Raw genomic sequence first — 26,586 nt, 5'->3', positions numbered from 1 at the left:
AATTACTCAGACACAGATTCATCAGGCTCATTCACTCGAAATGATGTTTCAGGCCTCATTCCCACGGAAAAAAAAGCAATTTACTCAAAAACTCAGCAATGAACATTAAGGACGTCAAAGTCAATTGTTTTCAACCTGAATGTTGCAAAGTCCAGATCAAACAGCTCAGGTAGAATATAAATATTCTTCATCACTGTGACCAACCCAAGTCATGACGGTGGCTGTTTGACAGACTCAGACAGATTTTCCTTGAGCTCTGCCCTCTGAACATCGGAACAATATTCATTACAAATGCTCTTTGGACCATGTGAGGTGATTGCTAAAATGATGCAACACATTTCAAGTCTCCTGCAGGACTGTCTGACGCGTTCAGGACCACATGCTGATGTCTTTCATGTTTGTCCAGAAGGATCCATGTAAAATCCCATGCAGGGAGGATGAGTGCAGCAGGAGGTGAACAAAGTTTATTTAAGGCACTCAGACAATTTCATTAATACATTTAATTTTGTTTTAATTGACAGCAGCAGCAGGCATCAAGGTTTGGATGACATTCAGTTTTTCCAACAGGATTTTGTAAGACTCTTCTAGGGGGATAGCACTCTTTAGGATGGTCCATGGGCATGCACTTCCCCACAAAAAACTAAATATGTCAATATGAGTTCAAAAGAGGACCCAAATGCAGAAATTAGAGAGGTAGGTTGAATTTAACAAAAAGCTAGCATTAATGACCAAAGCTGATACAAATAGGCAAGAACCAAAAAGGGAGGGAGCAGACTGAGCAGGGAAACACACCAAAAGGACTAAACTTAAAAACAAACCAGTATGGCACAAGGAACAAACACAGCAGGAACACACTGGACTAAGGCAGACAAGCTGACTCTGACAGGGAAACACACAGACTAAATACACAAGAAAGTAATCAGATCACAAGACACAGGTGGGCAGACATGAGGGCAGGCTGGAAACTGATTGGTGGAAACAAAGGGAACAGAGCAGACTGGCAAGACTGAAACAACAAGTGATACACAGAAAAAAGGAGGGAAAACCACGAAGACAGGAAGTCAGATGTACACAGGAAAAAGGAGGTAGATAACATCTTAATAAAACAGGAAATTAACAAAACAAAACCCAAGACCATAACAAACTACACCAATCTGGTGCGCTCTGAGAGCAAAATTAAGAGGCTTGACCTATGATGAACTTTGTACTCAGCAGTAAGCAATTTTGTGCTGTATACTATTGAATCATAAGCACATATTGTATGTCTATGCATGGTAAAGACATGGCAAAGTGGTACACCCGCAAAGTGTGATAAATGAGATCGGATCAGTCTTTCAAGACTTATTGGTTGCCAACTTTGCAACCCTGGGAGCATGGAGCACCCTGGACCTTTCAAAGCACCAGGCAGAGGTCCCACTCGAGGACCCGCCGGCAAGCTGATCCACCACATTGAATCATCCTGTGGAAACTGACCCCAACCATTGAGAAGTGGAACCATGTTTTCAGTTCATTATGCAACTGCGCATGTCCAGCTAGACTGTGGCGAGGTGTATGTCCCACTGAATGTTTATTTCTGCTGATTTCATTTGAACTTGATTATACAATGGTGGATTGGATAAAAGGTCCAACATGTTAGACGCCATAGACGTTACCACAATAATAAATAAAGTGGGGCTACAAGAAGTCTTCTGGTCCCCTCTATTCCACTCAATATTCATCTTCTTTTTGAAAAACATCTACCTTGTGTGCTGCTATATGGAAAAGTGTATACACAACAAACATCAACCAAATCGTGCCTTGTGTTAGTTGCACAAATACAATTGTGTGTTTATGTGTAATAAATAGAATTTAATCCCCTCAACAGCCAATAGGAGCACTCCTTCTGAAAAGGAAGAATGACTTACCTCCATGGATACCACATACCATCATCACAACATAACCATCAACTTACCATGTAGTCTTTAGACTCTCCATCCCCTGTTGTTCTGACTCTGTAGAGACTGACGTCACGAGTGGTAGTGATGCACAGGTTGCAATTATATCCCCGGGCGGGTTGGGTCATAAAATTAACATTCTCATTAATTGTGAATGGATTGCGGATGAATGAAATAATACATCATTAATGAGGAAAATATTTATTACATCCTGTAAACGATGAACATATCAGAGAGCAGCTGAGAGACGCAGTGCCAGTCTACACACCACCAACAGCAGCATCACTTCAGAAGCTAACATTTTTGTTCCGTTTCCTCTGTCAAGTTCATAACCAGCCTATAGTTTTGAGATTTGCTGCTCAAGTGTCCCTCGATATTTGCTGCACAGACATAACTGTGTGCTTGCAAACGTTAGTTACTGAAAGCAGTAAATTGTTAGAAAACACTCATAGACCTACGTCAACACCCCAATACATCATTTAAAAAGCAACAGAGCCTAAAGGGACTGGTAGAAGTGGATAATTAATTTGGGTGGGTGGATGATTAATGTGTAGGCCTACACATGAATCTGGATGACGTCAGAAGTTTGAGAACTTCTCCTGACTCTCAACACTGATCCATGACACGGCTCCACGCAAAACTCAACTCAGCAGATATGTATTCACGTGGAATTTGGATGCTGTTTGCATTGACTTTGTATGTAATTGTGTGAAGTATTCTCTTAGCATTTGGTGCGAAAAGGACTTTCTGTAACAACAAGTCACCTTTTTCTGAAATCAGCTGCCTGCATGATGATTAGAACTTATTTTGCAGAGCAAAAACAGAGTGATCTAGATGAAACTAGCTGTACCGAGCTAAATACGTACAAGTCTCTGTGGGTTTGTCACTGTTAAACTAAACCTTTCACATTATATTAGATAATACATATCCATTCAAATCAACATAAACAATTATTGTTTTGTTTGCATTCAATAAACACAGCTCCCATGAGGTTTAGAGTCTGCAAAAATGATGAACCAAAAGAAAATCATCTTTTTTTTTTTAGAAATAGACGGAAAATTACTGTTGCAGTCACACACAGACAAACGTTCCTTTATTGTGTATTTATGGACAGTTTGCACATTTATGTCATTAGCAACAAGGATGATTCATCAACTGTAATAAAACCTTTCAGAGTTGTATTATTTGAAAAACAAATGAGCATGAATAAATAATGAAATGTGAATAAATCAGTTTTTTGTCGTTTTTTCTTCCTTCCAGTGACTGAATCTGCTGTATACATTACAAATCAATTCATCTAGCAAAAACATATCCTAACTTTATAAAATATGGGTTTTCAGTTCAAGTCCAGTGTCTTCAAAAGCATTGATAGAAGAAAAAAAGAAATATTTTGAAATCAGTAGTGAAATGCCACTATAATATACATATTCATGAAATATCATGAGGTTCTTCTCTAATAAAAACTGACATCAATCATCTAGAGGAAAACCTACTGAGGTGCACAAGAAAAAGACATTCTCTTGATTTCATGGAGAGGGGTATAAATGATTAGGGCTTATTATGTACTTTTGAGAGCATTTAGATATTAACATTCTACTTACATGTTCTTCTTCACCTTTTCATCAACACTGAGGCAGAACAGCGTGACCACATTTAATCAGAAGTAACACTTTATTTTACATTTTTCTGTGTAGCTGATGTGTACCATATTCTTAGCATTCACACAAAAAATGTATTTAGATATGTACTCGGGTGGTACAGATTTATTGCACTGAATAGTTGTTGTGCGGATTCCAAAAATATTAGAAATATTAAACATGTTTCTGTAACATTTTGTACGTAAATGCCAAGAGGATGAAAGGACTTTCAGTAGACGCACCCTCCAAGCAAAATATCACTGTTGAATATGTTGAAATTAAAACTTGGGAATCATGGGCGCCCCCCCCCCCCCCCCCACTATGTGTTTAATTTTGGTTGAAAGCTCAAAAGATGTACAGTATGCTTTTATCGGGTTAATATTTAAGGAATTTTAATGATAAACATTTTAGGGAAATTTTAAGGAAATATAAAAATTTACACAATTTTGTAGGTTTGGCAGTCATGAGCTACTCTAGAATAAATTCTCATATAAATTCATGGGCCAAGGTCAAACTGTTGAACTACCGATTAACATTGGCTGATTCTGGGAAACTTCAACAATACTTCGCGCTGAAACAGAATCCCACAAGCATATATTTCTTACTGCCTTCTTTTACTGATAATTATTTAACAAACACATCTGACTGGTTTCATATTTTAGCAGCAGTTAAATAACATCAAAATGTGCTCAGCTAATTAGCGTTCTTCTGCACTAGATAACTGAGTAGCAGCTAGACCTAGCATCTAGCTGTCAGTTAGCATTTATACCATGTACCTATAAAGAGAACTGGAAGACACACTGAGAAAGAGACGCCATAGCCCTTATTTAAATTGTTAGGTCGTAAAAGTTGTGAAATGCACTAATAGCGAGCCATACTTATTTCCCAAGGCATAATGAATGTGCATCAGATCCATGCTAGCTGTATGTGGTTGTAATACTGAATTTATAGGCTGCAATTCATCTTTTTCTTTTAAATCTTATAATACATCCATTGGCTCTATAGGCCTACTGTAAAGCCGGTCTCTGTACAACCACTTACCGGCTAGTAGCTATTTATTGTGATTATGATACGTTGCTGAGTTAAGTTGTAAAACAAGGCCAGTTGGTTTTGGATTATTACATCCAAATTAACATTATTACATCCAAATTGGATTATTACATCCAAATTAATATGTTCCGCAGCCTACCAAACAAACACCAGCTGCTGCAGCTACTATGCTAGGCTACTACGCAAGGGTACAACGAGTAAGCAAGCTCATGAATGCAGTTCTGCTACGAATAAACACAATGATGTTCACGTGAGCGGGCCTGAGCCCGAGCGGTTGGGAGGCAGGGTTATAGGAAATGCTAAAGCGCTTGCTACTGTCCCATGGATGCAGAAGATCCTGGTAATTTTATAAGTCAAACTCTTTTTTTGCATCATGTGCCCCACTGAGCGTCTTTCATAGAAATGAAAGGTCCCGCCTCCAACGCTGTATCCAGTTCTCTTTATATCCATGGTTAGTATGAGCTTGCTGCCAGCTACATGGCTGCAAAAAGCAAAAGTTAACTGGTGTTAGTTTTGGCTATAATATCAAATACCTTTTCAATGTATGGGATCTTCCAAATGCATTTTAAAAATTCCTGCAAGTTGCGTGAAATGTATTTCTGTGTCTGAAAATAATCAAGGAAAATCATATAGCCTGGCAGGCTTTGAGAAATATATATTGTAATGTATATATAATATATCTGAAATAGATTTTATTATATTTGAAATATATATTTTTTTATAAGTTTCAAATATTTGAACTCAAAGAATAGAACGAAAGAGTGACATGGTAATCTTATCTGAGAAACCACATACTAGTTGTTGTATTTTCCTGGCTCTCATGTTATATTTCATATATTTGACTTTGGCCACATGATGACTATGCTAATTGCAGTAGTGAACCTTTAGTTAAGATTCATTTATAATAAACTACTATCCCCAAGGTCAAGAAGAGGTTCTAGATTTGAGATTTGATCAGATTAGAAAGGAATATTTAATACCAGTGTATTTGGATTACATTTCCAACGAGGTATAACAATAAATCCCCAAATGTACTGAAAATTGCATCAGATGCAGCATTTATCATATTGTTTGAAGTGGTCATTACGATGTTGATTTTGTATGTAAACATATGATGTGTCATTTAAATTTATTTTATTTTCTGTTAACTGTCACAGTGAAGAAATCTCATGAGCAAGTGACCTACTACACTATAATTCATGTTATATATCTCTTTCTTTTGTTTCATACTTTAGTCATTATTTGTGTAATATTTTCAAACAGCTAATTCTTCAGCAGAACAACATTGTGACTCCAGTTGTGGCGCAGAGATTTGTGACACAACTGCAAAGCCTCTACAACACAGAGAGTTTGTAGAATAAAGTGCACCATAACTGAATCATACAAACATCTTCCAAGTACAGTAGTTGTGCGCCACGCAGCTTCAATCTGGACAGAGGGCTCTCAGGCTCTCCAGGGGTCATTCATCAAGGTTAGACGGCAGAAGAACGTGCCCGTCGTTCGTATTAATAGCCTGGGGTGAAATAGGTCTTCTCAGCTGTGGAGATGATCTGGCAACTTGGGTGAGCGCTATCTCACTTTTCTCCACTTTTTCTCTGGCTCGAGCCTCACTCGGGGCATCGGTCTCCTCAACTGCAGGAGAGGTGCGTGTGTCGTCAGAACATTTAAAAACACCCACCGTCCCTACACTCTACATCACTCCATGCATTCGCACTATTCAGTAAATCATATTTCTCTAATAAATTCATGACTAATAAATTATCTTCTCTTTGCTGACAATAAAATGAATGTAATTTGTGGCAATTAAGGCAGTCTTTCCATTTATAAACAAGACATTTAAACTCAGAAAATGCAATCGAATAGGAAAAAAAAATGAAAGTTCGGACTTGTCTCAAAGAAGTCATGTTTACTTGCTCCATAGTTAAAACCTTTCATGTTTTGTTCTTCAATCTCTTCAGGAAAAAAGTCTTGTAAAGTTCCCACATATCTTATTCTCCAGACCATCTTAAATTCCATGGAGTCCTTATAGAAGCCTGCGTTTCTAGAAACCTCAATGTTGGAGTTATACGTGCACAGATGGCACACTCTTGTTGAGGACCTGCGCCCTCATCACCTGCACACTCGTCATGATCTTCTTCTGGTGGCCCATCAGTGTCACCCCGAGCCGCTGGATGTCCCTGCATGACACGCACAAACAGAAACAAAATCTCAGATAGCTGAGAGAAGCCCTTTCATCTCAAGTGAAGAAAACGATGATATAATGCTTATAATGTAGCTCCATAACTAAATAAGCAACTGCTTGGTATCAAGTTCACCATATCACGTTAAAGGAGCAGTGTGAAGGATTTAGTAGCATCTAGCGGTGAGTTTGCAGATTGCAACAAACTGAAACTTCTGTAGGATAACTTAAGCGGCAATGTTTCAACATGAAAATGCCAATGATTAATGGTAAAAAAGAAGGAAAAAAAGAAACTTTTCTTTGTGTTTCGGATTTCAAGCTTGCCTAGGGCGTCACATGTGCTCCATATGCCACTGCAGTGCACATACAGTAAAGACAGGAAGACAGAAAAGGGAATGACATGTAACAAAGGACCTGGCCAGAAAGAAACCAGGGATGTTACGATCACATTGTTACTATTCTTACCACACCGCTAGAACAGTGCAGCTTCCCCCTCTTCCCAGGGAAGTTGCCCCATGATTCAGTTTGATCTATACCATGATATTGGTTTTCATATACAAGATTAACTTACATTTCAAATTTCTTCTAATCTTCCATCAGACATACTACAACACTATCACATACTACACGATTTGACACGATCCAAAGATTTGCAAAACCTCTACCAACCAAGAAAAGAGCTGGAATGAAAATCGTCTCAAGCTAGTAGTCAGAATGGGAACAACACGTCCATGTTTCCCCTTTTACCCATCCTTCACTTGTTTGTTGCCAGCGCACCTTACCATATCGCTTGATAGTATTGAGATCTGCCTTTATTTGGATATCAGCTTTTATATGAGACACAGCTCATGATTTGCTGTCGAGGACCTAAGTCATTTACTTTCCCACTACAGGAGAGATGATGGTAATTGTGAAAGACAGACTTGAAGGCTGACTGAAATCAAAACGAGATCCTGACCCCTGGCTCAGATAGAAGGGTTTATTATGCTTGTGACTGAGCTCAATGGAAGAGGCTCATTCAACGGAGCTGTGGAGGTGGCAATTAACAAAGAAAATGAGCGGGTCAGAAACATGACAGGGATCAAACTAATACTTTGCAATTTACTACGTGGATTTTATAATACCTCAAGTGTGCCGAATGGACTTCATTGTAACAGTGATTTCTCACCCCGCGGGGTCTTTAAGCAACATACATCGGCTGCCAAAAGCTGAGGCCTTACCATCACCTCTGAGTTGTTATCACTCTCCATCACGGTCACTACTCACCCTTGGTTCATGCTAATGACGTGCCCCAGAGTTTGGTATCCCCCTGCTGCAAAGTGGTCCTTGTAGCGGCTCATCTTTATGGTGTCCAGCCACTCATTCACTGAGTTACAGCTGCTGAAGTCGGGGATAGCTCTTTCCATCAGCGGTGGACTGCTTAAACTGTGGCAGGGAGAGAGACAGATGGACATAGATAGACAGAGAGAGAGAGTGAGAGAGAGAGAGAGAGAGAGAGAGAGAGAGTGAGAGAGAGAGAGAGAGAGAGTGAGAGAGAGAGAGAGAGTGAGAGAGAGATTAATGGACAGACAAAAAGATTAGTTAGAGGGAGTTCAAAAATGAGAAAAGAGGCAGAAAAAGAGCAAACGGCAGAGCAACTGGGGGGCTCTGAAATGCGCCAGTAACTGAGGCAGAAAATCAATATCAGTTAAAATGATAGAGAAGAGGTGGTGGCTGTGGTTGCAGGATGGCTGCTGGGTAGATTAATACAGGGAGAAATCCTTAACACTGCTACTTCTCCTCTGCCTCTTCCTCTACCGACCACTTTCCTCACCACATATGCATGGTGCAATGCACCGCTGGCTCCATCGGACCCGGGATCTGAACTGAGCACATTTACACAGGTCTGGCTTCGGCCCGGTCGTCCCCTCAAACCTGCTCCCAGTTTCACTGCGGATCAATGTCAATATCACAGCAAGGCTTTTACTTAACGCACAGCGCGTCCATCAGGAATGAGCTTATTGGAAAACGAACGCGACCGCTCACTTCATTTGCCAGAGAACTTTGAGGGAAACTTTAGGCCATCAACTTCAATCCACCGTGCTCATGTTTGATAGCAGCGGGATGAGATTGGATTTACTTTGCCCGCACACCAGGACAGTTACTTAGTAGCTTAACAGCCTGTCACCATATATTGTCCGGGAGATCATCTTCGTAGCCCCTCGCAGATGGTTTCCCGCTTTGATTTGCAGCTTAATCCTCTAATCACATGAACCAATATTTGATTAAATGTTGGCGAACTGTCGGGCCAAATTAAATCAAAAGACCCCTCGGCATGTGACACAATGCACACATGTTGCTTCACTGCAAACATGGATCAATTCAGTGGCCCACCCACCTGCAGAGCGTGTCCATGGACTTCAGGTTCTCTGGGTTGCGGATTAGCTTGTCAAGAACAGTGACTATCTGGCAAAAGCGCGGCCTCTCGTTCCGATCCTTCTGCCAGCAGTCGAGCATGAGCGTATGTAGAGGGCCGGGGCAGCCCATCGGAGCGGGCAGCCTGTAGCCCTCCTCCACAGATTTGATCACCTGCACAGCAAAAAATGGATGAGACTACAGTGTCTTCTGTGAAAACACACGGAAGTTTGCTGGTTAAGAAACAGCGCTCACATCTCTGTTGGTGAGGTTCCAGTACGGTCGCTCTCCATAGGACGTCACCTCCCACATGACCACGCCGTAGCTCCACACGTCGCTGGAGGAAGAGAACTTCCTGTAGGCGATGGCCTCTGGGGCTGTCCAGCGGATTGGGATTTTTCCACCCTGTCAGGTGCAAAAAGAAGTTTGACCTGAGTGTATCAGACTTTCTTTAGGTTTATTGAATCAAATTCACGATCACAGCTTAAAGGGTTATCCATGGTCTACCACTTTTTCCTGTATTCAGGGTCGCAGGGGGGGGGTTGGAGCCGATCCCAGCTGGTTAAAGGGTTAGTCTGTCTATATTCAATGCTTTTCTTATTATTTTGAATAAAAGCCAACCGAGAATATATCCCACTAAAACATTGTCTTTGCATCCAACGCATCAAACACCTTCTGAGCTCCATTGTTGTTTAACAACTAAAAACACACCAATGAGCCACACTTTCGCACTGGGTGACATGTTCCTTCATTACACAGTAGTTAATTTTGACTCGATCCTACATTCACCGTCTTACTGCTGTAAATAATTACGCGACCACAAATGTCCTTTCATCCACGTTTGAAAATAGCCGCCCACTGAAGCACCATTGTTTCCCCTTTGAGTGCCCTGCTGTTTTAGAGATGTATATAGCCGTTTCAAAAAAAAAACTGAAACTACTCTTCAGTAGAAACAAAGAGGCAGATGTGAGTGTCTCAGACAATAAGACACATTGTTGATTTTGGTCTTGTCCTGGGATTTGTTGACAATAAGAAAAATATAGATTAATGCTGGCCTTAACCTTTAAATCCAGGTGGAGATGGTGAAGACAACATGCAATTCTTCACTGCGGTTGGTGGAGAAAAACAGAAAAACTTTACCCCTTAAGCTTCCATTTAAAAGTAGCTTTGATATCCTAAAAAGGATTAACATATCAAAAGACTGCCATCAAATTATATATTAATATTATTTTCTTGATACTTTACTTTGATTGAGTTAAATCCTTTAAACTTCAGTCTTGATCATCACTACCAAATATTAATTCATTTTCAGAATGTTAACCCTTTAATCACTTGTTAACATTACCATTTATGGACACTAAATGCTATTAGTTTTGATGAATAGCATAAAAACACACAGTGCTCCATAACACAGCAGCAATGCCCCTAGTGGCAACCTTGAACACAGCATGCATTCTAAAGCTGGTGGAAAATACTAAAAACTACAATTTCGAGACATTGGAGGCATTTTTGTTTATATAGGTCTGAATTTCTGCTACACAGTTTATTAGAAAAGCATAACAGGTAGTAAGGTTGAATTTCACAAATAAAAGGTCATATTGATAACATTTTTATATAAACCAATAATTTAAAAAAAGAATACATCCACAGAGCTTTTAGAAATGTGCAGATTCAAAAGTATCACTTCTTGTGAAAAAAACGTTTTTGATTGTGAATGAATCATTTAAAAAAAATATTGACAGGTCCAAAATGAATGTTTTCTTTGCCTCTGTGTAGATGTGTGACATGTGGCTGCGGCTTCTAGCAAGGCTTGTGAGCCAATAGAATAACGACGTTGGTATCACATGGTATCTCTACGTAGTCAGGTGTCAAGAGTCTTTGGGGTTGCCAGTTATTGTGGAACGGTAAGCGGGCGGCATTTCGATACCAGTCCCAAGTGCTAAGTGACAAAAGGAGGAGCAAGACCAGAGTGAATGTTGGTTCAGTGTTTGATCGTCGGACTCAGCTGAAGGAGTTTCAAGGACTGAAAAGCCAGGCCAAGGTGGCTACTTTTCTTCTTGACCGGTAATATATCTTTAAAGCTAGCTTTAAGCTAACACGAACACTGGCAACCCTTTGAGGGCGCATGCGCTTCAAGCAACAGCTGTGTTGTGACGTGAATGTAATGGAAGGGGGGAGTGAGAGTGCAACATCTAGTAGCTGGATGTTATCAATGTTGTCAATAGCACCTATAAAGAAAAAACTCAAACCCTTGCCAAAATGCATGCCACATGCATGCAGCCAAATTATCGAAAATTAAGAAGCCAAAATGTCCAGAGTGATGCACAAGATTTAAGTCAAAGTGGTCGGCTAATACCTCAGTCTAAACATACACCAATACAAGCAAAGGTACAGACGGATTATCAGTAGAATGTTGTTAAAATAACAAAAGCAAAAGTAGTCATGCAGAGAGGCCTGCCTGTCTGTCAGTGCTTCCTGAGTGTGCCCACTTTCGATTCTCGAGCACTCGTTGCGGCGTTCTGGGGGAGCGGCTTTGAACAGAGGTCTGAACAAACTTTTTCAGTTCTGCGATGCGTTCAAAGTCTCTGTGGGTTTTCTAAATGTCCTACTCTGCCTTTACTGTGTAAACAGCCTTAAAATGTTACAGCTCATTTTATCTATACTGTTGAGTATTTTAATCAATAACAATGCATCGGATTACAAGATGTTTTATTTATGTAAGTCATGTAAATAAACGTGCACCATTATCCTCTGAAATGTATACTAACATTGAAGTAGGAAGTAGCATGAAGTGGAGATTAGTAAAATACTTGCTAATATCCGTACTCTGGCTAGAGTACTTGTCACCACTGCATACATGTACATGAATACATAAAAAGACACGGTGGTTAAGCCACTAAACAGAGCCAGGACAAGAATAGACTTGCAAATGTGAGCAAGTATGTGAACTACTTCCACTCCTCTTGATATAAAAGTGACACTTAATTAGGTTGACGAATGGATAAATCACTTCTTCAATAAACAAAGCGTTCCCTGTGGGTTATTTTAAACATTTGAAGGTTAGTCCAAAGACATTGCCCATTATAGACACTTGATGTCCTGCTAAACCTTAAAAATCAGCAACATGACTGTATTCTGTTACCTTCACTCCTGATCTAAATACTTACAGGTTCTTCAAAGTGACTTTGCTGCCAAATTCCACAGAGTAAGCCGCTTTATCCACTTTACTGATTTCCAGACATTAATGTGAACTGTATTAATATTCAGCCATAGTCAAACATGAGTTGAATATGTGCTATAATGATTCTATAGTGTCTGTAATATCATCATTAACAATCCTTTTCCCCTTCAGATTGTGTCTGAGTGATGCCGCATGTAATCACCTTGCTTCCCGTAATCTGATTGCTGTGCGTTAACAGACTGTAACAGACAAATGTGTCAAATGCTGATTTCCATCTGTGCACTATGAGCTGATAGTATCAGTCTCTGGAAGGAGCTCGGCCTTTTTTCTTCGTGAGTTAAGACTTTATACATTTGTGCTCACCAGGCTACAGGTTTAATGCTGGACTGCTCTCTACTGGAGCACTTACAAAGATGCTTTCATGGGACTTTGATTGTATTTGCATTACTTTTATATAGTCATTATCTATTCTGTGTTTTTCTAGATGATTCGTGGTCTGATTTTATGTGAGCACTGTTAGCTTAAAGAAGAGTCCTGTTATCTTTCAGTGCTGCACTTAATTGACATGATCTCAAAAGATTTGCAGGATCTAATGTTCAAAATGTGACACATTTAATTCACATATCATAAGGAGCACTACACAGTTGATTAATGTTTTCTGGAGGAACTTTGTCTCAGTAAACATCCCTGATGTACAGACGACAGGCAAAAGAGAAACTTGTGATACATTTTCTAAATTTGATCTAAATTGTTTTCACTTGCGTAATTATGACTAGGATTAGGAACAGGTGAAAATACTTTTTGTCAGGATAATTAACTGCTTTAAATTATTTGTATCTGCCATTTGCCAGGTTAAAAACAATTACTAGTATGATTTTTCTACGTAACTAAAAGGTTTGAGTGATTTGTTTATTGTTTTAATATTCATTTTGGCCACAAGAGGCTGAAATGCACCACTACCCCATGTTTGAAATGGGATTAAATCATTTTTCTAGGTGACTTTTTGATTTACATAACTTGCTAACACACAATCTTGTGTTTAGAGTGCACAGATACATTTCAAATGTTCTGAAGTCTTAAAAAGAAAACATTCATCACACAGAAAATGGATCCTCTCGTGACTTCCGTACTGATGACATCATAATGATATCATTATTTTGGTTTGGGCTTGACGTAGTAAAGCTACTGTTGTTACTCATGACTTTCTGCATTTGATTCACAATAAATGCATGTGAAGCATTTTTGAGTATTCAATACGTTGTTAAAAGTCCACTTTATGAACCTTTGTCAGCAGATTGAGATGTTAAGCTACGTATGTTACCTATTATGAGTTTCTACCAGTCGAAAAGCACCATCCACCTATCCACGTTTTCCAGCACTTCCTGTGGGATCCAGAGGTGTTCCCAGGTCAGATGAGATATGCAATCCCTCCAGTGTTTTCTGGGTTTACCCTCTTACCATTTGGAAATGCCCGGAAAACCTAAAAATGGGGACACCCAGGAGGCATCCTGATCAGATGCCCTGAACCACGTGAAGGAGAAGCGGCATACTCGGAAACTCCCTCCGGATGTCTGAGCTCCTCATCCTATCTCTACCATACACCATTAACTCCTCTGCTGCTTATATTTGCAAGTTTAACAGGAGGCGTCAACTGTGATGTTGACATATAATATACTTTGTGCATATTTATATATACATACAAGTTGTCTTTTCAGTCCTGTTACATGGGATCGCCGCTGCGTGACAGTGTGCATTTCTAAGAATGGTGTGTTTGTCTGAATGTGTGTGTGCGCTGCATTAATGCTTGCCTCAATGTGGAAACTCACACTGGTGGTGTATGCAGCGTCGGGGTCATCCTCCAGCACACGGGACAGGCCGAAGTCAGACACCTTACACACCAGGTTGCTGTTGACCAAGATGTTGCGGGCAGCCAGGTCTCTGTGGATGTATCCCAGGTCAGACAGGTAGGTCATACCGGCCGCGATGCCACGCAGCAACCCCACCAGCTGGATGATGGTGAACTGGCCATCGTGTCTCTGGAGGAAAAAGAAAGAGAAAAGAGAAAGATCGGGAAGTAGGGGGAGGTAGGTTTTAATGGCAGATAAAAAAAAACACATGATGGTATAGCAGCAGAGTAGATGAGGAGAGTGATAACAGAAGAGATTTTAATCAAGATAGAGAAGAGAGTAAAGATCAGAGAAGAAAGCATGACAGGGATTTGCTTTTTGGTTATAATCCATGGTATTTTCATATAAGCAAATACCCCAGCTGTTTGACATTGTCGATGTAACACTATGTTAAATCAATTTATAGATTGTAAAAAAAAAAAAAAACTTTCACATTTGCTGCTCTAAACCACTGATGCCTTTCTCTTGGTAACAATGATCTGATGAATAGGAAGTGATGTGAAGTGATGTGCCTCTCCTGTGAAAATGGAGTTTTGGTCTTGTCCTGTTAGGACGTTTTTACATTTTCACATGAAAAATTACATTCTCCTTGGTGCGTTGAGACAATCCATAAAACCCTCTAGAAACCCATTGTAAACTCATTCACTCAGCTTGACTCAAATCTTTTTAAATGTTGCAAAGAACTTTTCAACATGGTGATACATTGTTTTCACTAACCAATAAGCAGCATTCATTGCTTAAAAGAGAAGGAAAATATAATCACGTATTCATTAACAGGCAACAGAGAAATTATTTAACACAACGACTAAATTAAGAGCAAACAGGAGCCTTTACTGCATGACCAAAAGCTTCAATACCAACCCTGAGGAAGGAGTCCAGAGAGCCGTTCTCCATGTACTCTGTGATGATCATCGCCGGTTTACCTGAGGGAACAAACAGGATCCTTCAGTACTCCTTCCTAACTGAACCAGAACGGTCTCAACAATCCCAGGTCGTCAAATACCGACACTTTGTCACAACGCCTGCCGTCTGATGTCGATGCACAAGGCAACCTTTAGCATCTGTATGAGATGGACTCAACTAACTCCAATATTAACACACCTGTGGCATTATTAGATGCTCAGAGCAACTTCTTTGGAAGTCAGGTGATAAAGAGCAGCAAAGTCCACGTAGTGAGGAGGATAGATAGTTAAACAAACACATGACTTTCACCCAGAAGACCTGTGTTCCTGTCCCCGTGTGAAACCCAAAGTCAACGTCAAGTTATTTATGTTAAGTGTGTACTTAAGCGGCTATGTAATGTAATTTACATAACAAACATACTTGTTACAATAGACTATATAAAATATGGACAAAATATGAACAAAGTCATAGATCAAAGCTGTTTTTTGTTTCTTTCTGCTGGAAATTTTGGGATTTCATTATGGGGGTCTACAGGAATTGATTCACTTTTGGAGCCAGCTTCTAGTGGCCATTTGAAGAACTGCAGGCACCTGGGTTGCCTTCATTCCTCGGCATTGGAGGTTTTAAACCTAACAAAGTAATTTTATTTAATTCGACATTGTTAACCACTGGTTTCAATTGCGACTAGTGAATAGTGGAGGGTCATAGTTTGCCAGGTAGGGCCCAGTCCATTGAAAAGTGACACCAAGGAATCTAGACCAAGCTACCATATGTGACGGGTTGGGAATGGGATAAACCGCATATCTCCAATCTACAACATGTAAAATATTTAGATTTTAACTACAACTATTACATGTATATATACACTTGAATATTGTTCTAGCAGTAGCGTACTCTGGGTTACCACTCCCTCCAGGCGTATGACGTTGGGGTGGTCGAATTGGGCCATGATGGACGCCTCGGCCAGGAAGTCCCTCTTCTGCTTCTCTGTGTATCCTGCCTTCAGGGTCTTCAGGGCCACTGGGATGTCTCTTTTCCCTGGGAGTCTCATGCGTCCATAACATACCTCCCCAAACTCCCCTTTACACAAGAATACAAAATAAATAAATAAATGTTATCTTCCCCCACTGGGAAATATAAGCAATAATGGTAAACGTGTTTTAAGTTAATTTGCTGCATTAGATAAGAGAAACAAATCCTCTCAGGCAGTCACATATATGTGGCCTGGAAGTAATCTAAACATCCATCAGCCTCCTTCTCATTAATTCTTATCTGCAGCTCATGAGGACTTAAAGTGTGATTGCTTGTTATTTGTCCTCCTCGATTCTATCCTTAATATTTCCCTTTATGTCTGCAGGGGTTATATCCAGCAGAGTGTATTGTGGAGCTGACACAGTGTTAGTATTCCTTGGCTGTCTGAGGAGCTTTGATTGACAGCCCCACGCAACGCTCTGATTCCGCTCTGCCATCCTCCTCTCTGCTGCACACCACAGCCTTTACATTGGCCAATGATTTTAAGTTAGCCCAGCCAAAGATTCTCACTCTGTGTGTGTGCGTGTGTGTGTGTGTGTGTGTGTGGGCGAGTGCACACAAGTTTGTGGTTTTTACCTGAACCAATGATTTTCTCTATTTTGATCCTGGAAGCTTCAATTTCTCGGGCAAACTCGTGGACGGCCTGGCAGGGGTCCTCGTATGTGTGCGGGTCGATATAGAACCTTGCGTCGGGGAATGACACTAAGATAAACAACATTAGCATTTGGTCACATATCGGAGAATGAGAGCAACATCACATCTGAGCCCCTGTCACCGGTGTGTGTGGAGGGGAAACTTGATGAAAGAGAAGAAATGGCTAACAGAGAAGAAGCAGGGAGAGAGAGAATGAACAGCATGCAGGAAATGAGGCCGTGTGCTCCTGTAATCAGTCATCGCGTGATGGAAATTGTTTGCTCGGAGAATGAACTTTTATTACATCCAATCACATCAATACATGCACATATTGGTTATAATTTAGGGATGAGCCAAACATACCGTGGCCGTTCTGGTAATGCATCTTCTCCTCATCAGAGTCCTGGAAGGCTTTGCTGTAGCCACAGTGTCTATACAAAACACACACACACACCCACACACACACACACACACAAAGGACAAACACAGACACACACACGCACACACACACATGCACACACATAAACATACAGTGGGATGAATGGGATGAATACAGGACAACAGCAAAACATTTGTCCTATCAAACTCCAACAATGGCTCATAATTAATAAATCAATAATTGTACACAATTAATTATTAACTTCAACAGAGCTATTCATCACTTAGTGGTGCTTAGTTATTTATGAGGAACACCCAGTCAACCTGTTCTCCCTGTTAATTAGGTTTCCACCGGCAACAAGGTGGAACCAATCCTCTTAATTGTTTCCATCATGACGTCCCTTGTATACTAATAGTCCTGTTTCTATGATTATGCTTCCACGTTTTTAAGTTAAAATGAATGACATCACTATTCAAGCTAAGAAGGCTCAATCAACATATCTAAGGAAGGCCTTTCCTTATATAGGAGTGGCTTAAAACGATTTAGTGCTTGTTTCTGATCACTTTTGGCCACAGACCTCCCCGTCTCTGGGTCCGTCTGTCGTTCCACGGCTAATCTGGCAGACTGCTAACACCTTATGTAAGAAAAACATATTGCACCTGGGAAGGTCCAATGATGTAATTCTGCGTAATAATTAGCCATGTGCTTCTGTTTGTTGAAGGGAGGGTTTGTATCTTCAGAGCAATGGGCCATCAGAACAATGGCATGGCACCGAATTTCATTCATAGAGATTGAAATGTAATTACGTCAGTATAGCAGAACCATTAAAGTAGAACCATTAATTCTACAGTCAGCTTTCTCCATTACAATTCCGGTTTACTTCCTGTGTTAACGGTAAAACTGTCCCCAGTGGTTTCTGTCAGAAGGAGTCTGTATATACATATATATGTATATCAGTTTAATATTGAGTAAGTAAAAGAGCATTTTAAATTCTAAATATATCCTCCAGCTTAGCAGCATTAAATAAATTGGGCTTTGCAGTCACGGCAAGATGATTTTGCCTGGATAACATATTTAAATCCTCAGACATATGTCTCCACCACCCCCCCCCCCCAACCAGAATGAAAATCTAAAATTTAATATGCATTGAAGTACGAGTTAATTAAGTGCAATGAAATTAATTATTCAATGTAGTACTAGAGAGATGTAAGTTGAAAACATCAAAAAGGGATGAGGGGAAATTATGGTAAATACACTACGAGGTGGCAATTATGAGTTAGAAAATTAGTTTAACCAGATAGTGAGAAGACATGGAGGGTTGAAGAGATGAGAGAAGTTAAAGCATTTGCTTTCAAAAGTCCTCTCAACTCATAGTCCTTATAACCGACTGAAAAGCATGCAGATTATTTCCGCTCCCCAACATTTTTAACATTTCCACATGACAAGTGAGACCAAAGGTGTGTTAACCTCTCAAACACAGGCTTACATGAGATCCCTGCCACTCAGATTACAAACTCACTCACAAGCAGTTAGAAATACAGTACTGGGCTTTGATCACAAGCAACATCACACAAAGAGAGATACGATAGAGTAGTGTAAGAAAGTGTTCCACACACAGCAGCGATGGGTAGTGTGGTAAAGTGTAGCCTTGCCGTTTCCTGCAGATGATGACGGCCAGAAAGGTGACCAGGCCGGTCACCAGGGCCATGCAGATCCAGATGATGGTCATGGTGTTGTAGCGCAGAGGAGCTGAAAACACACAAATATGCACCGTTAGCTGAAGGGAAAGTGCAGATAATGAAACTTTCAAATGACATATACCGGTAAACTGACTATTTAAGGAAGTAATAAGACTACATAAAGTTCATAATAATAATGTATCCCTGTGCGCATGTGGTCGTGCCCATGTAGCCCAGCACTGCAGAAGCCTGGTTGAGCTCCTGGAAGCAGAACATCCAGGGTGGCTAGACATCATACATTACCCAACCGGCACTGTTCGTGGGTGGGAAGCCAGTGAAGGGTCATTCAATGTTTTTTGTATATTTTTCAGCGAGGTTTCTAATGCCAGACAAGGTTTCACCGAGGATACATTTATTTACTTGCTTCATTACAAGCATTACACACTACATTTAATGGGCAAGGTGTTAATCATCAATTTAATTTAATTCAATTTTATTAATAGTTTTATACATTATTTACAGTTCTTATAACTGCAGTTAATATATATATATATATCAGTGGCGAGCGGTGACCTTTTACTGTGGTCATGCTGAAGTGTCAATACCATGCGCGCCCGTGGGGGGGCATTATATTTTTTAATAAAAAATATAATATGGTTAGTGGAAACAGCTTGTAGTGATCACGTTGGTCCAGAGTACATTTGATCACTATAAGCGGTTGATTACTAAAACCGAATTGTTATTACAGTATTTCACTTATTTTTTTTATGGAGAACATCATCTACATGCCAGTTTTTCAATGAGAAAAATGTAACGAAGCGGTCGTCAGCGCGATCCTCTTGTCAGCTCCAAACTCACCCGTCTGCACCTCAATCACAGACCACAGCTGGTTTTCCGCACATCATTTACAGTAACTCACGTGACATGTCTCAGATCAGTAGGCGCTGCTGCCGGTGTGTTTTTAAAACGAACTAGGCTAGTAGCGCCGCAGATTTCTCATTCCCCACCTTGTTTGACTGAGAGTGTTTCGAGATGGTTTTCATGAATGAACAGGCAATATGTCGCTGTCAGACCGGATCGTTTGACGGGAGGGGGGTCGGCTAGCTAGCCATTTATGTTTCTTATACGTGCTAGCTTGAAAGTGACGGACGAAATTCTTTGCAGTCTTTGTGATATTTCCTTCAGGAGTAGGCCGTCCACTTGAAATTATAGCTTTCTTTTCCTCAAAAGGTCTCCGCGAAAACGGCACTGAACGCAAAGCCTGAATATAATTAATATTTTCAGCCATTTTGACCAGGCTACACAATGAATGAACCACTGACAGTTTCCCGCTGAACAATTCAAACAAGTCATTTTTGCGCATGCGCGTTGGCAGATAAGCTGCTTCACTGACAGCTTTTTTGCCATTCAAAATGCTCATCTACAGTAAACACAGCCTTTAGCAACTTGTGACGACACTCTGCCCATCAAAAGGCAGTAATCATAGTAATGCTTATCTTAGATATAGATGTTGATATAGTTCACTGGAGAAGTGAAAAGTTTAGGCTGCTGGTGGTGCTAGAGTAAAGGTCAAAGATCACCAAAATCAGTAGCTTTTAACATTTGAGGACCATGAACATCTGTACGACATGTCATGACAATCGTTTCAAGAGATATGTGGACAGACAGACAGATTGACAGACCAACCATCAACATTCCAAGAACCACTTCATTCACAGGGCTAATGTCATTATCAGGTGACCGCAGGTTGATGTGGTTTCACCCCAACTACACGAAAAAGGCTCGTCAGTCTGGTTTTCATAAACTTTAGGACTTATTGATTACTCAGCGTGTAGGGTAGTGGGGTGTGTGCAGTCCTCTTTTTTTCCAGTCAAGAGGACCGAGAGTCTGGGTCCAGTGAACAGCAGAATGAAGGGAGACTATTAGTCAATGCAACAGCACTGGGACTCCAACCAGGCAGGAGGTTGAGCTTTGCAGACCTAGAGTCTGCTCTGCGGGTGATCTGCCAAATCCCCTATTAGGAAAGAAAAATGTTCTAATAACAGATTGTTGTGTTTTTTTTTTTAGAAAATCCCAACTTTCTGTATTCAGTGTACGAGCCTCAGGTGAACAGACTCATGGAGACTTCTACCCGCCCCAGCGCTGTGTACAGCTGTTAGTAGCTGGGATAGACTGCGGTTTTGCTGACAAAGCACAGATCAATAGAACAGAGGGATGGACTGAGGCAGCTATCGGCCTCGCTGACACGTTAACCCTGGACCATGCTGTGCAGTCTAGCCTGGCTTTCAGTGCCAAGTCTTTTTACACAACAAACTGTTTTCTTTCTGGACTTTTTCCCAGCTTATTAAACAACATACAACCGTCAAAGGCTCCCTGTGGCTCAGGGCAGGCAGCAACAATTCAATGATGCAATCTATTTCTGTTTCTCTGGATTTTATAGACCAGCACACCTGCTTTCCCAGTCTGGATCTCCACATTCTGGCTGAAGCGTCCGCAGCCTGCTGACGTTCTGGCTCGGACCTGGAAGATGTACTTGGTCCCCGGCTTCAGCCCCGACACTCGGGCGCTGGTGTTTCTAGACTTCAGAGTGGAGTAACTCTGTACTTCATTATCCTGGAACACAAAGAGCCACATTTATAGGTTTGGGGGAAAATTGCATGTTGGTCAGATTATGAGGTCAATGTGAAATCATAAATCCTGCTGCTTCATATTAACACATTACAGATTAAAATTGAATATTTTTCTGTCAGGGGAAGAACACATATTTATATTTCCTAAATATTATTCAAATTGATTGCAGTAGTTGCACTGTTACATTCATGAGGGCCTCAATAAACTGAACACAACCCCTCTAATTGTTAAAATAAATAACAAAATGTGTGTGCCTAAATGCACAAACATTTCCATCTATTTTATGCAGGGACAGTGATTTCATTATTCCTTAAATCAACAATCAAGAAAAAAAGATTTAATCTTTGGCAGCATATTTGGGTAGATGTTTGCAGGATAGTTAAATTGTCTTTTTTTGTAGATAGTAAAGCTTCAATGCACCAAGTTTTACTCCCTTTAGTTCAACTTCCTTGGAAAAAAAAACGAGTGATGAGCAAACCATTAAGTTACAACTTCCGGATCAATCACAGGATGTCAAAGAAAAGAAAGAAAAAGGTTTCTTTGTCCAAAGACTGTAAATTTGTATGGAGCTAGAACAGTCTCATAATTCATAAATGCACACAGAAATTCATAAATGCACAAAAAAGATTTACAAATGTATTTGGGGATTTGTATATACATGTGACTCAAAACACAAATACATTTTCAATGCACACACAAATATGTTTCATTTCATATGTAAGTAAAACATATTCACATATAAAAAACAAGATTCATAAACATATTTCCAATGCACACACAAATCTAAAAAAAAAATCACAAATACATGAATGTTAAAGTATTTGCAATCTTCATCAAATATGCATTTGGGGCTTGTTACATTCATATATGAACTGTTGGACCTGTATTTACAAAGTGCTTTTAATTTGTAAACCTCCCTGCTTTTGTGTGTGAAACTTTTGAGACTCCCCTGACGTGACTCTGATCCACAAATGCGTTTTTTCTAAGAGGAGGTTGTCTGTAGCCAATCAGATGTCTCCCTCCTTTACAGCCAATCACGTGAGTGTCTCCCCCAAAAGTCTAAAACACAACTCCGCCCGCACCGGTTCATCTTCCCCAGAATGAGGGAATAAATTACTTCCATAAAATGCTTCTTTATAAAAGAAAAATAGATATTTATATAACTGTACACCTAATCTATACAGCATAAAGACAGGGAGCACAGGAAGAAGGGAAATTATCTCCAGAAATAAGGTCGATTCTGGCTCTAGCACCCATATCCCTCCAACGCAACGCACTCACGTGATTGGCTGTAAAGGAGGGAGACATCTGATTGGCTACAGACAACCTCCTCTTAGAAAAAACGCATTTGTGGATCAGAGTCACGTCAGGGGAGTCTCAAAAGTTTCACACACAAATGCAGGGAGGTTTACAAATTAAAAGCACTTTGTAAATACAGGTCCAACAGTTCATATATGAATGTAACAAGCCCCAAATGCGTATTTGATGAAGATTGCAAATACTTTAACATTCATGTATTTGTGATTTTTTTTTAGATTTGTGTGTGCATTGGAAATATGTTTATGAATCTTGTTTTTTATATGTGAATATGTTTTACTTACATATGAAATGAAAAATATTTGTGTGTGCATTGAAAATGTATTTGTGTTTTGAGTCACATGTATATACAAATCCCCAAATACATTTGTAAATCTTTTTTGTGCATTTATGAATTTCTGTGTGCATTTATGAATTATGAGACTGTTCTAGCTCCATAAATTTGCAGGTCGTTTTTATTTGTTAAATCAACAATTGAATATACCTTATTTTATTCAGCTCCTGTTAAATTCAGAAATAGTTGAATCCAGAGTTATTATCCTCCCTTCATTCATGTGACTGAGCCCGAGACAGAGAAGCTGGGAGGCAGGGTTAAAGGAACACTAATATCAGCCCACAGTGTGCCGTCCTGGAGGCTACATTTGACTGACGCAATGTCTGGATCGTATATGTATGTTTCACAGTGGGCTTATAATGATTATATGACTTTTATTCAGTGGCACAACAGTCATTAACATTAACTGCAGTGAGGATTGAGGCATTATTGTATTTAAAGTAAGTGCGGCTGATGTTTATTGGACGGAGCAATAATTGAGTTGTAATGGTGTTTGCGGGAGCAGGGGAGGGCCTTGAAGAAGTGGTCGCCGCGAGGCCCATGGTACTTTAATGTAGCCTTGGTCACCACCAATTAAAACAGTGATATAACCTGGAATGCTTTAAACTAATATCACGAGTCTCAGGAGTTTTTAAAAAATACATCAATATCTTGAAACATGGTGGAAGGAGAGTAGATGAATGGATCTGCCATTCATTAAAACTTTACTAATACACTTAACTTATCTTCCCTATCCTATATGACGTTACATAAATGGATACAACCTCGTCTGCCAGTCAAATGTAATTGGCAGGTAATTACCTCGGACATCTATTGGAAAATGACAGGCATTTTGAGTGTATGTTCTAATGTAAATGTAATTTCCCAAGCTGATTTTTTTCTGCCATGCAATTTTATTCATGTATATAGTCATTAAAACAGGATTATTGTTTTGGAGGAACACATTCTTTCTTTGGAAGCCTTGATTAACAATAAAATGCATCATTATCATAGTCATCATCATTGCTATTCTCGCCTCATTTTGGTTTTCTGCCAACTTAATTCAGAGATACTTCATAAAGTGTGGAGGTAAAAATGAGTTCAACAATAATTAGAGGCGCAAGGTGCATGCAAACAGCAGAATAAGTGAATCATTCATGTGTCCTTAGAAAGGATGAGAGCCTAATTATGAAAAAGTGCTCGGTGCAGAAATAAGAGCATTTTTTTGTCTTCATTATCATCCCCTGCTAGCGTGTTGCTGCTGCCGCTGCTGCAGCAGCCGCCACCCTCGCTGTGACTCATTGTTGTCTCCTACCGTTGTATAGGAACCCTAAGACAGCACAGTGCTGACTTGTCCACTTGAAATCCCCCACAGGCGTCTCGCCCCCTGAGCGAGGCCAGATTAAGACACCAGCGCAAAGAGATGAGCTAATCCTCCATCACTCCCCACACCATCCTGCTTGTTTGGCTATGAGACTGCCTGTTCCCTGGCTGCTCCCTCTGCAATTAGCTGATTCCTATCATCACACACACACACACACACACACACTCGCAGCAATTAGCTCACCGCAAGGCTTATGCACCCGCCAGCCGCTTGCTGTCACTGTCACTTTCGCTAAGTTGGAATCTACGCCATCTCATCCTCCTTCTTGCTCTCCCTCTCTTGACCCCCATTTCCTTTCAATTAGCTGAGCCGCCAGCAGGATCTTTTTCCTGGGATTAAGTTATCCAGAGTCTATCCAACCACTCCTCTGCATTCACAATATCTTGGCTCAGTTCAGTTGCAGCCCTTTGAAGACACTGGCTTATGTTCTCCAGGTATGTCACTTTCTCCCCCTCTCATAAGCTGCCTCAATAGTTTCATGTTAGTTGTTGTTGTTGTTTTTTTTAAATAAGATAAATATGTTGACACAATCCTAAAACAAATGAGTACGTTTGGGTTTTTGTGCTTTTTCAGTGCAGCTCTGGAGTTGTATGCATGTAGCCGCTGAGTCGACTACCTTCTCATGGTATTTGATGTCGTACTCCAGGATGACTCCGTTGGGCCGGTCGGGTTCGTGCCACATCAGAGTCACGCTGTTCTGGCTGGCGTTCTCCTGGCGGATCGCTAACACTTCGGACGGGGCTGCAAAGGAAACAGATGTCAGTTCAAGGTGTGGCTCCTCGATGGCCGCCACATATAAGGAGATTACCCTACATGTAAGTCATGTTTACACTGGAACTGCTGCATTTCTTTAAATACCTTCAAGCAGGATGATAAGTCATTTATTGTACAGTGTTCAGTCGGTGCAATCTTTCTAAAATCTCTGAATTCAGATCATTTGGACAGATATAAATGACATCTGTTTTCAGTCCCAAAGAGTCCTGGAAACTACTGTAAATGGCAACTCATTGTTATTATCTCTAGCCTCAAACAGCAGGACAGCATTGTTTGTCCAGGCAGTTAGAAATTATTTGCCACCACTATACTTAATATTAGGTAGGAATGGGGATACAAACACACCTTTCCAGTGTGTAGAGACACAGTTATACACCACATATACCTGCCAACCTTGAGACCTCACAACATCAGGAGGATTTTGGACTTTTTACTGCATTCTAGTGATTGACTTTAAGAATAGAAATATCAAAGGTACATTGGAACAGCATGTTATGTTAATTAATTATTGCCCCTGCTTGTGATGCTGCTACCCCCAACACTACAATGACATCCTGCTACTTTTGAGTTTGCTGTTAAAGCATCGGAGTCATACTTTGCAAAGCCAGAAGATGTCCTTGATGGTTAAAAGTAAACAAATTGTTAATACTGATATTTTCCTCAGGAAATAAATGCTGTCATATGTGTACCTTGTTGCACCCTAAAAATGAGGTTTGAAAATTAAATGTACTACAATAGTCTGAAAATAAGGTGAAATCACAAATTAACCTTTAATGTCAAAGGTATCGTTATGATCCCACAACTGTCTAAAAAACATTGCACTCTAATATCTCGAGGGAGCTCCCCAGCCACTTTCACGACTCCATCAATGGATTTAACAAATATGTTCTAACGAAGGAAGACAGCCGAAAATAATTAAAAACTTGCTTTCAGCCGAGGCAAACATTTCATGATCTTGACAGACAAACGATGTCTATGAGATCATGAAAATAAATTTGAAGATCTGTGTGGTCTACTTCACTAAATGTGAACTATATGTGGCCAAATTACAGAGCAATGAACGAAATGCCGAGGTCACAGATGGAACTAAGTTCCAGTTTAGAGTTTTGTGCGGTTTACCTGCTGCAGGATGCTGACCACATCAGTCTCTCGTCTGTCCGACGTGTTCAATTTTATTCACCGGTCGCACTGAACTCCATCCTTTTCTATCCAACTCTGAGGTCTATTGCAAAGTCTGTGTGAGTCCGTCACTATGGGCG

The 26,586-nt window shown here is 40.3% G+C and overlaps 2 protein-coding genes across 3 annotated transcripts in view; one reads left to right on the top strand and one right to left on the bottom strand.

The window, feature by feature from the left end:
* The window catches only part of cldn19 (claudin 19), a 324,743-nt gene that overhangs the window by 71,938 nt on the left and 226,219 nt on the right, over nt 1-26,586 (top strand). The window lies entirely within an intron of this gene.
* Nucleotides 5,639-26,586, bottom strand: part of epha8 (eph receptor A8) — a 120,440-nt gene continuing 99,492 nt past the window's right edge. The window contains exons 9-20 of one of the 2 annotated variants that reach the window (XM_084023810.1): nt 25,170-25,294; nt 21,359-21,521; nt 18,846-18,978; nt 17,214-17,281; nt 16,794-16,919; nt 16,080-16,265; nt 15,144-15,205; nt 14,202-14,411; nt 9,450-9,599; nt 9,178-9,368; nt 8,067-8,225; nt 5,639-6,798 (exon numbers count right to left, since the gene is read on the bottom strand). In XM_084023810.1, the coding sequence (XP_083879936.1) occupies nt 6,684-6,798; nt 8,067-8,225; nt 9,178-9,368; nt 9,450-9,599; nt 14,202-14,411; nt 15,144-15,205; nt 16,080-16,265; nt 16,794-16,919; nt 17,214-17,281; nt 18,846-18,978; nt 21,359-21,521; nt 25,170-25,294 (1,688 nt within the window). In that variant the 3' untranslated portion in view covers nt 5,639-6,683. The remainder of the gene's footprint in view (nt 6,799-8,066; nt 8,226-9,177; nt 9,369-9,449; nt 9,600-14,201; nt 14,412-15,143; nt 15,206-16,079; nt 16,266-16,793; nt 16,920-17,213; nt 17,282-18,845; nt 18,979-21,358; nt 21,522-25,169; nt 25,295-26,586) is intronic. The other variant, XM_084023811.1, reaches the window with a different exon arrangement.

The sequence above is a fragment of the Eutrigla gurnardus genome (assembly GCF_963514095.1).
Source record: "Eutrigla gurnardus genome assembly, chromosome: 2".
NCBI lineage: Eukaryota > Metazoa > Chordata > Actinopteri > Perciformes > Triglidae > Eutrigla > Eutrigla gurnardus.
This window is presented reverse-complemented; position numbering and strand designations above follow the sequence as displayed.